This window comes from Periophthalmus magnuspinnatus, chromosome 23, assembly GCF_009829125.3.
Source record: "Periophthalmus magnuspinnatus isolate fPerMag1 chromosome 23, fPerMag1.2.pri, whole genome shotgun sequence".
Taxonomy (NCBI): Eukaryota; Metazoa; Chordata; class Actinopteri; order Gobiiformes; family Gobiidae; genus Periophthalmus; species Periophthalmus magnuspinnatus.
The window spans coordinates 23,805,584-23,820,081 of NC_047148.1; the positions used below are offsets into that span (position 1 = coordinate 23,805,584).

At 43.0% G+C, this 14,498-nt stretch overlaps 2 protein-coding genes across 2 annotated transcripts; one reads left to right on the forward strand and one right to left on the reverse strand.

The window, feature by feature from the left end:
- Positions 1–1,721: 1,721 nt before the first annotated feature.
- Positions 1,722–8,005, forward strand: tescb (tescalcin b). Its single transcript, XM_033990099.1, has 8 exons — positions 1,722–1,924; positions 2,731–2,800; positions 2,883–2,963; positions 3,574–3,713; positions 3,782–3,843; positions 7,360–7,467; positions 7,547–7,594; positions 7,890–8,005. Exons 1-8 carry the CDS (start codon positions 1,861–1,863, stop codon positions 7,962–7,964), a joined length of 648 nt encoding a protein of 215 aa, XP_033845990.1. The 5' UTR covers positions 1,722–1,860; the 3' UTR covers positions 7,965–8,005.
- A 1,858-nt stretch (positions 8,006–9,863) lies between these two features.
- Positions 9,864–12,692, reverse strand: m17 (IL-6 subfamily cytokine M17). Its single transcript, XM_055231685.1, has 3 exons — positions 12,619–12,692; positions 12,160–12,302; positions 9,864–10,387 (listed from the first exon to the last, which is right to left on the reverse strand). Exons 1-3 carry the CDS (start codon positions 12,671–12,673, stop codon positions 9,920–9,922), a joined length of 666 nt encoding a protein of 221 aa, XP_055087660.1. The 5' UTR covers positions 12,674–12,692; the 3' UTR covers positions 9,864–9,919.
- Positions 12,693–14,498: the final 1,806 nt, after the last annotated feature.

Consider the following 14,498-nt stretch of genomic DNA (forward strand, 5'->3'; position numbering starts at 1 on the left):
CTCACTCAGAACAATTATTCAGCAGAAATGGCCTCGTCTGTCTCTGTGGAGAAATGGATCAGGAGGAATCAGCAGCTTCAGCATCACAAGAGAAATCACAACGAGCTGTGGGTTTGAAGAAACATGAAAAATGATACAGACCAACAGAGAAGAAGAAGAAGAAGAAGAAGAAGAAGAAGAAGAAGAAGAAGAAGAAGAAGAGGAAGAAGAAGAGGAAGAAGAAGAGGAGGAGGAGGAAGAGCCTGCTTCAGAGTGAAACATGGGCCTACAGGAAGAAGCATGTGCTGTGTGACTGTGTTCAGTGTGTGGACAGGTGTAGACAGGTGTAGACAGGTGTAGACAGGTGTAGGCAGGATGAGGACCTCAGAGGAGGAGGTAAGTCGTGTCCCTCACCCCTGGATGTCTCCTCTGTCTGAGCAGCTGTTGTTCAACACTGTGGCGCCCCCTGTCGGCCCCTTCTCCACCCGCCAGCCCCTGTGCACCACATCTCCACGAGGAGTCTGAGGGACACACACCGATGGAGACAGTGCATGTTTATTCAGGACAGTGACTATGGACTGGGACGTACATTTTCTGTATAAATGAAAATGGTCAGATCTGTGGATCTGTGTCGTGTCTTTGGTGAAGGGGCTGAAAAAGTCACGTGACTGAAATCCAGAAAAATAAAGGAGAAAATGTCCCAGAAAAACTAGAAAAGAAACGAAAAAGAGACGTGCGCATATGGGACTTTTGTCTGTGGCTCAGGTTTGTTCTGAGAAATACTTAGAAAATGCTGCCCTCATGTGGTGATTGTTTTTACTACATGAACCTGTGGGTTTTGAGGAGTTTGTAAAAAAAAAAAAAAAAAAAAAAAATCAATAATGAGCAAAATAAAATAATAAAATCTAAACATTGAACGAACGAGAACATTTTTATGATCCAGTGGAATTAAATTTAGGCTCATGATAAAAGAAAAGTCTGAGACATTGAGTTTAATGTGACCTAGACCCCTACACACACTAGACCCCTACACACTCTAGACCTCTACACACACTAGACCTCTACACACACTAGACCTCTACACACTCTAGACCCCTACACACTCTAGACCCCTACACACACTAGACCCCTACACACACTAGACCTCTACACACACTAGACCTCTACACACTCTAGACCCCTACACACTCTAGACCCCTACACACACTACAGCAGACACAACACACACACTGACACACTCCTGTTTATGTTGAGTTCACTAAAGCTCCAGTTTTCCTCCTGCAACAAAACAAGACAAACATCACACAACCTACACATGTGTATGTCTCACAGCCTACAGTAGGATATAGACACACATGTGTATGTCTCACACTCCTACAGTAGGATATAGACACACATGTGTATGTCTCACAGCCTACAGTAGGATATAGACACACATGTGTATGTCTCAGGGCTGAAGCAGCAGTTCTGCCGCTGTCAGACAGGGGGCGTGTTTTTCAGATGTTGATAGTAGTTGGTAGGTGTTGGTAGGTGTTTTTCAGCAGGTGCAGGTGTTTCTCAGATGTTGGTAGGTCTTAGTAGGTCTTGGTAGGTGTTTGTAGGTGTTTTTCCGCTGCAGGTGCGCGTGTCCTGTTACACGGGCCTGAACACAAAGGCGTGTTGAATAATGCAGTGACCACATCCTGTTGTTGCCCTCGGTCGCCGCTGGGGGCAGTGGTGGCGCTGTTGCTGGAGCTGCTTGGAGACCGAGAGCGCGCGGCTCCCGCACATTCCCTCAGGTGAAATGATTCTCTGAAAAGACCCGGAGCTCCGTCCGAAGCCCCGCACCGCGCAGCACTTCCCCGGGTCCCCGCCGCGTCCTGGGACAGTCCCGTGAGGAGGATGGGAGCCCTACAGTCCATCCCGGGACATCCGGAGTACAGCGACCTGTCCGACAAGACCGGCTGTGAGTAAATGTTACACAACCTCCTGTCCCCGACACGGGACAGGCCCAGGGCTGGTATGACATCACCCCCTGAGGAGGAGGTCCCGGGGTGAGGTCCCGGGCTGTGGAGTGTTTCACAGAATAAACACGGGGCTGATGGAAACAGGAGGCTCTTTAGTCCCGTGTGATTCTCGTGTTACACAACCTGCTCTACCGCATTTACAGCCGCGGCCTCAGGGACATGTTACATGATGTGACTTTAATCATGAAGTAAATGGACAAAGTCAAAACTGTGTCCTCAAAGTCTCACAGTGAGACATTCACCTGTTGATCTGCAGCAGGAGGAGGACACAGGACAGATGGACACATGGACAAATGGACAGAGGACACATGGACACAGGACACATGGACAGATGGACACAGGACACATGGACACAGGACAGATGGACACAGGACAGATGGACACAGGACAGATGGACACAGGACACATGGACACAGGACACATGGACAGATGGACAGAGGACACATGGACACAGGACACATGGACACACTGCAAACCCAAGTTTTACATAAATGTGAATATCCAAATGTCCCGTGTGCAGATGTCTCCTGTGATGAAATGGCACACGAGTGTGTGTGTGGGTGTGTGTGTTTGTGGGGGTGTGTGTGTGTGGGTGTGTGTGTTTGTGGGGGTGTGTGTGTTTGTTTGTGTGTGTGTTTGTTGGGGTGTGTGTGTGTGTGTTTGTGTGTATATTTGTGTGTTTTTGTTTGACACAATCTGATGTAGAGACACAAAAATAAATGACATGTTTTATTTTTTCTTCCAGTTTCATTTGAGCAGATTTCAGTTTTACACAAAAGATTCAAACAACTGAGCCACAATGAAGACACACTACAGTAAGTGTGTGTGCGTGTGTAGGGGTGTGTGTGGGGGTGTGTGTGTGTGTGTGTATATAAACATTGTGTTGTTCTTCTGCAGTAGAGACGACCTGAGTGCGATTCCTGACCTGTCGTGTAACCCCATCAGAGCTCAGATCATAGAGGCTTTTTTTGACCAAAGGTACGACTTTGTGTATTTATATACACACACTTATACACACACTTATACACACACCTATACACACACCTATACACCCCCACCTATACACACACACCCCTACACACACTTATACACACACCTATACACACACTTATACACACACTTATACACACACTTATACACACACTTCTACACACACACACACCTACACACACTTATACACACACTTATACACACACTTATACACACCTATACACACACTTATACACACACTTATACACACACTTATACACACACTTCTACACACACACACCTACACACACTTATACACACACTTATACACACACCTATACACACACTTATACACACACTTATACACACACTTATACACACACTTATACACACACTTATACACACACTTATACACACCTATACACACACTTATACACACACTTATACACACACCTACACACACACCCCTACACACACCTATACACACACACATACACACCCCTATACACATATACACACATACACACACACATACATATATACACATTTACATACACGTATACACACACACATACACACACATATAACTCACACTCTGGTGTGTGTTCTGTGTTTGCAGAAACTTCAGTCCGAGTGAGGAGGGGACGGTGGAGGAGATCAGGTTTGAGGAGTTTCTCGTGGTCATGTCTCATTTCCGTCCTCCTCGTCACAGTATGAGCGAGGAGCAGCGCGAGAGCGTCAGGAAGGACAAACTCCGATGTGAGACGCACAACAGGATCCACTTTCACTTTCAACACATTTTGATCAAGTTTGTGGTTTGTTTGTAGTTTTGTTCAATATGCACGACACCGACAACGATGGAACCATCACACTGCAGGAGTACAGACACGTGAGACACACACTGCACACACTGCACACACTGTACACACACTACACACACTGTACACACACTGTACACACACTGTACACACTATGCACACACTGTACACACACTGTACACACACTGTACACACTGTACACACACTGTACACACACTGTACACACTGTACACACACTGTACACACACTGTACACACACTACACACACTGTACACACACTGTACACACACTGCACACACACTGTACACACACTGTACACACACTGTACACACTGTACACACACTGTACACACACTACACACACTGTACACACACTGTACACACACTGCACACACACTGTACACACACTGTACACACACTGTACACACACTGTACACACACTGTACACACACTACACACACTGTACACACACTGTACACGCACTGTACACACACTGTACACACACTGTACACACACTGTACACACACTACACACACTGTACACACACTGTACACACACTGTACACACACTGCACACACACTGTACACACACTGTACACACACTGTACACACACTGCACACACACTGTACACACACTGCACACACACTGTACACACACTGTACACACACTGTACACACACTACACACACTGTGCACACACTGTACACGCACTGTACACACACTGTACACACACTGTACACACACTGCACACACACTGCACACACACTGTACACACACTGCACACACACTGTACACACACTGTACACACACTGCACACACACTGTACACACACTGCACACACACTGTACACACACTGCACACACACTGTACACACACTGTACACACACTGCACACACACTGTACACACACTGTACACACACTGTACACACACTGTACACACACTACACACACTGTGCACACACTGTACACGCACTGTACACACACTGTACACACACTGTACACACACTATAAAACACACACTGTACACACACTGCACACACACTGTACACACACTGTACACACACTATACACACACTACACACACTGTACACACACTGTACACACACTGTACACACACTATAAAACACACACTGTACACACACTGTACACACACTGCACACACACTGTACACACACTGTACACACACTATACACACACTACACACACTGTACACACACTGTACACACACTGCACACACACTGTACACACACTGTACACACACTGCACACACACTGTACACACACTACACACACACTACACACACTGTACACACACTGCACACACACTGCACACACACTGTACACACACTGTACACACACTGTACACACACTACACACACTGTGCACACACTGTACACACACTACACACACTGTACACACTGTACACACACTGTACACACACTGTACACACACTACACACACTGCACACACACTGTACACACACACTGTGCACACACTGTACACACTATACACACACTGTACACACACTGTGCACACACTGTACACACACTGTGCACACACTATACACACACTGTGCACACACTGTACACACACTGCACACACACTGCACACACACTGTACACACACTGTACACACACTGTACACACACTATAAAACACACACTGTACACACACTGTACACACACTGTACACACACTATAAAACACACACTGTACACACACTGTACACACACTACACACACTGTACACACACTGTACACACACTGTACACACACTGTACACACACTATAAAACACACACTGTACACACACTGTACACACACTGCACACACACTGTACACACACTGTACACACACTGTACACACACTGTACACACACTATACACACACTACACACACTGTACACACACTGTACACACACTGCACACACACTGTACACACACTGTACACACACTGCACACACACTGTACACACACTGTACACACACTACACACACTGTACACACACTGTACACACACTGCACACACACTGTACACACACTGTACACACACTGTACACACACTGTACACACACTACACACACTGTGCACACACTGTACACACACTACACACACTGTACACACTGTACACACACTGTACACACACTACACACACTGTACACACACACTGTGCACACACTGTACACACACTGTACACACACTACACACACTGTACACACACTACACACACTGTACACACACTGTACACACACTGTACACACACTGTGCACACACTGTACACACACTGTACACACACTGTACACACTACACACACTGTACACACACTGTACACACTATAAAACACACACTGTACACACACTGTACACACACTGCACACACACTGTACACACACTGTACACACACTGTGCACACACTGTACACACACTGTACACACACTGTACACGCACTGTACACACACTACACACACTACACACACTGTACACACACTGTACACACACAGTACACACACTGTACACGCACTGTACACACACTGTACACACACTATAAAACACACTGTACACACACTGTACACACACTGTACACACACTGTACACACACTATAAAACACACTGTACACACACTGTACACACACTACACACACTGTACACACACTGTACACACACAGTACACACACTGTACACGCACTGTACACACACTGTACACACACTATAAAACACACTGTACACACACTGTACACACACTGTACACACACTGTACACACACACTGTGCACACACTGTACACACACTGTACACACTACACACACTGTACACACACTGTACACACACACTGTGCACACACTGTACACACACTGTACACACTATAAAACACACACTGTACACACACTGTACACACACTGCACACACACTGTTCACACACTGTACACGCACTGTACACACACTACACACACTGTACACACACTGTACACACACAGTACACACACTGTACACGCACTGTACACACACTGTACACACACTATAAAACACACTGTACACACACTGTACACACACTGTACACACACTGTACACACACTATAAAACACACTGTACACACACTGTACACACACACTGTACACGCACTGTACACGCACTGTACACGCACTGCACACGCACTGTACACGCACTGTACACACACTGTACACACACACTGTACACACACACTGTACACGCACTGTACACACACTGTACACGCACTGTACACACACTGTACACACACACTGTACACACACTGTACACACACTGTACACACACTGCACACACACTGTACACACACTGTACACACTATAAAACACACACTGTACACACACTGTGCACACACTGTGCACACACTGTACACACTATACACACACTGTACACACACTGTACACACACTGCACACACACTGTACACACACTGTACACACACTGTACACACACTGTACACACACTGTACACACTATACACACACTGTACACACACTGTGCACACACTGTACACACACTGTACACACACACTGCACACACACTGTACACACACTGTACACACACTGTTTAAATCTGTGTTGTGTTAACGTGGTGCAGGTGGTGGAGGAGCTCTTGTCCCGCAGTGGGGCGCTGGGAAAAGAAACGGCCAAAAGCATCGCAGACGCCGCCATGTTGGAAGTGGCCAGTATCTCTGTGGGTCACATGGTCAGGGCCACGTCATCGTCTAAGTCACATTTAAACTTAGAGTTAGTGCATTTTTTAACTTTTACAATATTTTCTCCAGGAGCCAGATGAATTTTATGAAGGAATCACATTTGAACATTTCTTGAAGGTTTGTGCTGCATTTGTGTTGTGTTTGTGACGCGTTTGTGTTGTGTTTGTGTTGTGTTTGTGTTGTGTTTGTGTTGTGTTTGTGTCGTGTTTGTGTCGTGTTTGTGTCGTGTTTGTGTCGTGTTTGTGTCGTGTTTGTGTCGTGTTTGTGTCGCGTTTGTGTCACGTTTGTGTTGCGTTTGTGTCGCGTTTGTGTTGCATTTGTGTCGTGTTTGTGTTGCGTTTGTGTTTCTGTGTAAATATTTATTTGTTTTAATGACCTTTCATGACCTTTCATGACCTTTAATGACCTGCAGCTGCTGAGCGGATTCGACATCGAGCATAAAATGAGCATCCGCTTCTTAAACGTGGACACGACGCTGTGTAAGTGACGAGCGACGCCGTGAGTCACTGGAGCTTTATCCAAACGAACTTTATTTAATCCTTTTTGCTTGTGATAAATATCTGCCTTATTCTACTATGCAACGAAACAAAAACAAAACCCTGTTTAATATCAGCAATAACACGTGTGTAGAGAATGTGTGCATGTGATTTAGAGCTGCCTTAAATAACACGAGTATAATTATATATAAATATATATATACATATACTGTACCTCTGTACTGTGTACGCAACCCAAATGTACTTCATCTGTGATTGTTGTTTATATACAGTTTATATTTAGGGTTCATTTTGAGTTAAACTCATTTGTGATTCATTTCCCTGTCGCGCTGACACAGTCGTGTTTATCTTATCGTCTGACGTCACAGATGAGGCCGATTTACAAACTCGATTTTTTCCCATAAACTCCCAGATTGCTCATTTTAACTGTAATTCATAAGAATATTTGAAAATCCCCCTGTTTTTTCCAGAAAGGTCCATGTGCAGCAGGGAGACTCCCACACCTCTGCTCTATATATAAATATATATAAATATATATAAATATATATAAATATATATAAATATACATAAATATACATAAATATACATCAATATTTCTCATATATTTAGTGACTCTTTATAAGCCATAAGAAAAACATTAGACATTTAACTGTTACACATTTTTGTCCTGCACATTTTAAAATGCTGTGATTTATTTTCTTATTTTATAACATTATGAATCATTATTTCCTTAAATACTTTGTGTTTGCTCGAGTTTAAACTGCACATCTAGTTTTATCATTTAAAACATGTTTCATAATAAAAAGCAAAGTGAAGACTGTTATTGATCCACCAGCCATAAAACTGAGCTCTAATGTAACAGATTATTTATTTATTATGACGTCACTTTACCTGTGACATTTCACCTGAGTCCACCTGGGCTTATACTGCCATCTGTCTTTACAAATGTGTACTGCATGTTTCTGTGACATTTCAAACATACAGAATGTGTTTTTATTTATAATCAGGTCAGAGACATTGATTCAAGATGAAATAATCATCTTTATGACAGAAACAGAAAACACTGTTTTCAAATGTTTACTCCACTGTTCACATCATGAACAATAAAAATACAACCCACAAATGTTACTGTTGTGTTATTGTTTTTATTTTCACATGTTGATAGAACTGGAGCTTATTGGACTTTCAGTCCTTCACAGAGACACTGTCTCTGTCTCAATGAGACGATGAGACTCAGGACTGAAGTCTCTTCTGGGAGGGCATCTGTGAGACCAGCTGCCCTGAAATAGCCTCAGTTCTGCTGCTTAAAATAAATATTTATTACAACGAGGAACTTGATTCATGACCCAGAATGGTTCCCCTCAACTTCCAGTTTCCCTAAAACTTGTGATGTGAGGAAAGTGTCGCATTACTTCAACATTACAACAACATTACAACAACATTCACACTTTGAAACACATCTGAGCTTTTCACGTGTCACTTCCTCTTTGTTTCTGGGATTTCAAATGAAGGTGTAACAGTTAAACACTAAATACAGCAGTGTGACCCGCGCCTTGTGACTGCCCAGACGTCCCGCCAGTTTCATAAAATGTTTCCAATCTGCTGGACACATGCGTCACAGCTCGTATCACACTGTCAGCGTCTCTGCTGCTTCCTGATTCTCCTGTATCTGGTGGAATACCCCGACAGAAAAGATAATATCACAAACAGAGATGAAAAAGTATTATCTGGAAAAGATTTATTTAAATAAGACACATTTCACACCAAACAAATAAAGTACAAATGCAACATAAATTTAAATATATTATAACTGTGTTGTTCATTTCTCCAAAATAGTGAAAATAAATATTAAATAACATAAATAGTCTTTGTTTCTAACTCCACCTGATGAACCAGCACCTCCCACTGTCGCATTGTCTTTGTGATTCTGATTCTAAGGCCGGCCTTAGAAAAACATGTTGATGCGTCGAGCGTTTATTCCACACATTTGGTTTTTCAGTGTCCTTAAATATTTGCTGACGTTCGACAGAAACTCCTTGTACGTTTTGAGCACCACACATCCATAGACCTTCTGCTGAAACACATTCTGAGGTGGAGGCAGTGACGTAGCTCCTCCGTCTGCTCCTAGAGGAGGAGAGTTTGGAAACAGCTGCTGGTACAGGACAGTGATCTGACTGTCCAGGTACAGGCTGCGACGGCTGATGACGCTGAGCTGGTCCAGCAGTGGACTGTCCGGCAGCTGCAGGTCGGTCTGTTGGTCAAACACTCTTTTAAAATGTGGACTGAACTCCTGCAGACTCGAGTGGACGCTGCTCATCTGCTCCGACGACTCCAAACCTGAGATGTTTGGGTCTGGAAGTCCACTCAGACTCACTTTACAGATGATCTCAGACATGTCGCCCTGAGACGCCTTCTACAACACAACAGACAAGTGTGTTTAGTGAGGAGGAACGCACAACCAACAACACAAGGGAGAACACAAGGGAGAACACAAGGAAGTACACAAGGAAGCACACAAGGAAGCACACAAGGAAGTACACAACAAACAACACATGGAAATACACAACAAACAACACAAGGAAGTACACAAGGAAGTACACAACAAACAACACATGGAAATACACAAGGAAGTAGACAAGGAAGCACACAAGGAAGTACACAAGGAAGTACACAAGGAAGTACACAAGGAAGTACACAAGGAAGCACACAAGGAAGTACACAACAAACAACACATGGAAATACACAAGGAAGTAGACAAGGAAGCACACAAGGAAGTACACAAGGAAGTACACAAGGAAGCACACAAGGAAGCACACAAGGAAGTACACAAGGAAGTACACAAGGAAGTACACAAGGAAGCACACAAGGAAGTACACAAGGAAGTACACAAGGAAGCACACAAGGAAGCACACAAGGAAGTACACAAGGAAGTACACAAGGAAGTACACAAGGAAGTACACAAGGAAGCACACAAGGAAGTACACAAGGAAGTACACAAGGAAGCACACAAGGAAGCACACAAGGAAGTACACAAGGAAGTACACAAGGAAGTACACAAGGAAGCACACAAGGAAGTACATACCAAGAGAGACAAAACAAGCCAAATCTGAGTCCAAAGTCAACGCTGGATATGAACCAGGGACACAAAACAGACTTTATATATCTATATGTTATGTCTGTATGTTATGTGTCTATATGTTATGTCTGTATGTTATATCTGTATGTTATGTCTGTATGTTATATCTGTATGTTATATCTGTATGTTATGTCTGTATGTTATATCTGTATGTCATGTCTGTATGTTATGTCTGTATGTTATGTCTGTATGTTATATCTGTATGTCATGTCTGTATGTTATGTCTGTATGTCATGTCTGTATGTTATGTCTGTATGTTATGTCTGTATGTTATGTCTGTATGTTATATCTGTATGTTATGTCTGTATGTTATATCTGTATGTCATGTCTGTATGTTATGTCTGTATGTTATGTCTGTATGTTATATCTGTATGTCATGTCTGTATGTTATGTCTGTATGTTATGTCTGTATGTTATATTCTGTATGTTATGTCTGTATGTTATATCTGTATGTCATGTCTGTATGTTATGTCTGTATGTTATATTCTGTATGTTATGTCTGTATGTTATATCTGTATGTTATGTGTCTGTATGTTATGTGTCTGTATGTTATGTCTGTATGTTATGTGTCTGTATGTTATGTCTGTATGTCATGTCTGTATGTTATGTCTGTATGTTATGTCTGTATGTTATGTGTCTGTATGTTATGTGTCTGTATGTTATGTCTGTATGTTATGTCTGTATGTTATGTGTCTGTATGTTATGTCTGTATGTTATGTGTCTGTATGTTATGTCTATATGTTATGTCTATATGTTATGTCTGTATGTTATGTGTCTATATGTTATGTCTGTATGTTATATTCTGTATGTTATGTGTCTGTATGTTATGTCTGTATGTTATGTGTCTATATGTTATGTCTGTATGTTATATTCTGTATGTTATGTCTATATGTTATATTCTGTATGTTATGTCTGTATGTTATGTCTGTATGTGTCTGTTGCAGATGTAGGATTTAGAGTCTAAACAGCTTTAAATGAAAATAGACCATGAGAATGGTCCACTGTAGACGGTAAAGTCCCCGTCACACCACAGGATGCTCTGTACTCACATATGTTTTGATTATATCCACAGATTCCTTTTGTGCAAATCGTGCCAGTTTCAGTGTCTGCAGAAGCGTGCTCCCACACTGCTGAGTCGCCACCGTCGCTTTGGTCGAATCAAAAACCATCACGAGTAAAAGTGAGAGTAAAGCTGAGGGACAGAAGAAGAGAGAGGTAAGAATAAACCCCACCTCACCACAGACACAGGTCTGTATAGTCTAATAAAATATGTCAGAGATGAGTTCAAATCTAAATTCTCTTAAAAAAACCTAATTGAATCAGTGCAACAGAAACAAAGAGGCTCCATTGAAAAGTCCCATCCCTGACTCCTGTGTAGAGTTTAAAGTTTCAGGACTTACTTGCTCCTGTGTAGAGTTTAAAGTTTCAGGACTTACTTGCTCTTGTGTAGAGTTTAAAGTTTCAGGACTTACTTGCTCCTGTGTAGAGTTTAAAGTTTCAGGACTTACTTGCTGCTGTGTGTGTGCAGAGATGCAGAGACCTGCTCTTTACATGTTCATTCATTCTCACTGAGGGACCACAGGCCGTTTGCTTCCACCTCGTAATAATCACACTCTTTATAACTTTTTTTTTAAACCCAAAACCACATTTGTCACAGGAGGAAGTGACGTGCTCTGAGTGAGGCAACACAATTTCCCAGAATTTCCTCCTTCTTCACATGAGTTTTTTTGCACACAGGCGTGTCCTCTGCACAGACATGTCAGGGCAGGGCCCCAATATTATTACACATCTGACCACTGAGGGGGGCCACTCCTGAGGCCCCAGAGAGGCCCCCCTGTGGACAACAGCTGCATGACGTACAACTGCACATATATATCACTCTGTCTGGGAGGTTGCTGGTTAGATTCCCCACTGAAGGACTGAAGACCAACTTCTTTCTTGTAGACACTGCCCCCTAGAGGTGATAAAGAGGCGCTGGTGCAGTTAAGCCATGAATGGGCTTTTGGACTGACACACACAAATAGAATCAGATGAATCATTTTCATACAGAAGATTTAAAATGGGCCATTGTATCTTTACACTGACCATTTAAGGAGTCAAGATGTGCAGGGCAGAATAAATCCTGATTCAAATATTCTCCATTTTAGTGGAGACGGTCCAGGCACATGCTTTGGTCACAGGAAATAGATTTCTCAATCTACAATTTTCTGAGTGCGTAAAAGCCCTGTGTGCTGAGTCAGCGCAGAGCCTCACTGAGCTTTAAAAGTAGAATTTATGTCAGAGGAAATGTATGTAATCTCACAATATATGATATAATCTCAGAATATTTGTTATAATCTCAGAATATATGTGAATATCATGTCACTGTGTATAATTATTCTATTTGCTTCTTGTGTGTCTGTTGAACTTGTTCAGTTGAAGCAGGCTTGAGGACTTTTGGCCGATAAGACTCAATGAAACTGAAACAAAACACCAGTGAGGATTTAAATGTAGTTTTGTGTATTTTCTTTTCTCTGTGTTTGTTTGTGTGGAAGTAACAGACTTTTGAAACTGAATCTAAACCTGAAACCGTCTCACCGCCGCTGAGTGTCAGAGAAAGCTCTCGGTGCCACCGCAGTCCCACAGGTGAAGTCTGACCACGCCCTGGACCCTCCTGAGGGGCTTTCCACGGGCACAGGGCCCACAGGAGGACTGCGGTCAGGAGGAGCCACGAGCTGCAAAGAAACTACGACTGATTTACTGCCAATGTAAACAGAACAAGAAAAACCCCTCTCAGTCTGAGCTCGTTTCAGTGTCACAGAGACTTCAGAGGTAAGTAAAAGTATTTTAAACTTAACTGATTATACTCTAGGCTAGCAGTTTTAGCGGCTAATTTGGAGCAGAGTTTCCTCCCACCTGCACCGCCGGTTTAGCAGGAATCGAGCGCTTAGCAACGCTGTCAATCAAACCTGTTGCTAACAGGAGCGACCTCGGGGACAGAAGGACCTGATTTGTCTGTTATTAATGTTCAGATCTTGATTTACAAACACAATAGTGAAATAAAAACCCCAGGATCATGTAGAGGGTTAATACGAACATTTAAGACCAGAATGAGTCTGAAGCAGCAGATTTTCAACGTAAAGTGAGTGAAGTGTCGATGGAGCCGGAAGTGCAACCCATGATCACGTCCTGTTTGGAACACCACAGCTAGCAGGTTAGCTAGGTCCATTTGTATAAACGGTCTATGCTAGCAGGTTAGTCTGTCTCATGATCAGGGCTGAACTTGTGTGAAATTCACTCAGACGTGATGGGATGATTCAGGATAAACTTGTGTCTTTTTAATCCTCTGAGATTTAAATCAGACAAAATAAAACTAAAGCAAAAATGATCAGTTGAGATGAGTAACAAA

Coding starts and splice junctions, on each gene's coding strand:
- tescb (XM_033990099.1), top strand. CDS start 1,861: ATGGGAGCCCTACAGTCCATCCCGGGACATCCGGAGTACAGCGACCTG. Junction 1,925..2,730: donor CCTGTCCGACAAGACCGGCT/GTGAGTAAATGT, acceptor TTTTTCTTCCAG/TTTCATTTGAGCAGATTTCA. Junction 3,844..7,359: donor CACTGCAGGAGTACAGACAC/GTGAGACACACA, acceptor AACGTGGTGCAG/GTGGTGGAGGAGCTCTTGTC.
- m17 (XM_055231685.1), bottom strand. CDS start 12,673: ATGAATGAACATGTAAAGAGCAGGTCTCTGCATCTCTGCACACACACA. Junction 12,303..12,618: donor CTGCACACACACAGCAGCAA/GTAAGTCCTGAA, acceptor TCTGTCCCTCAG/CTTTACTCTCACTTTTACTC. Junction 10,388..12,159: donor TGGATATAATCAAAACATAT/GTGAGTACAGAG, acceptor GTTGTGTTGTAG/AAGGCGTCTCAGGGCGACAT.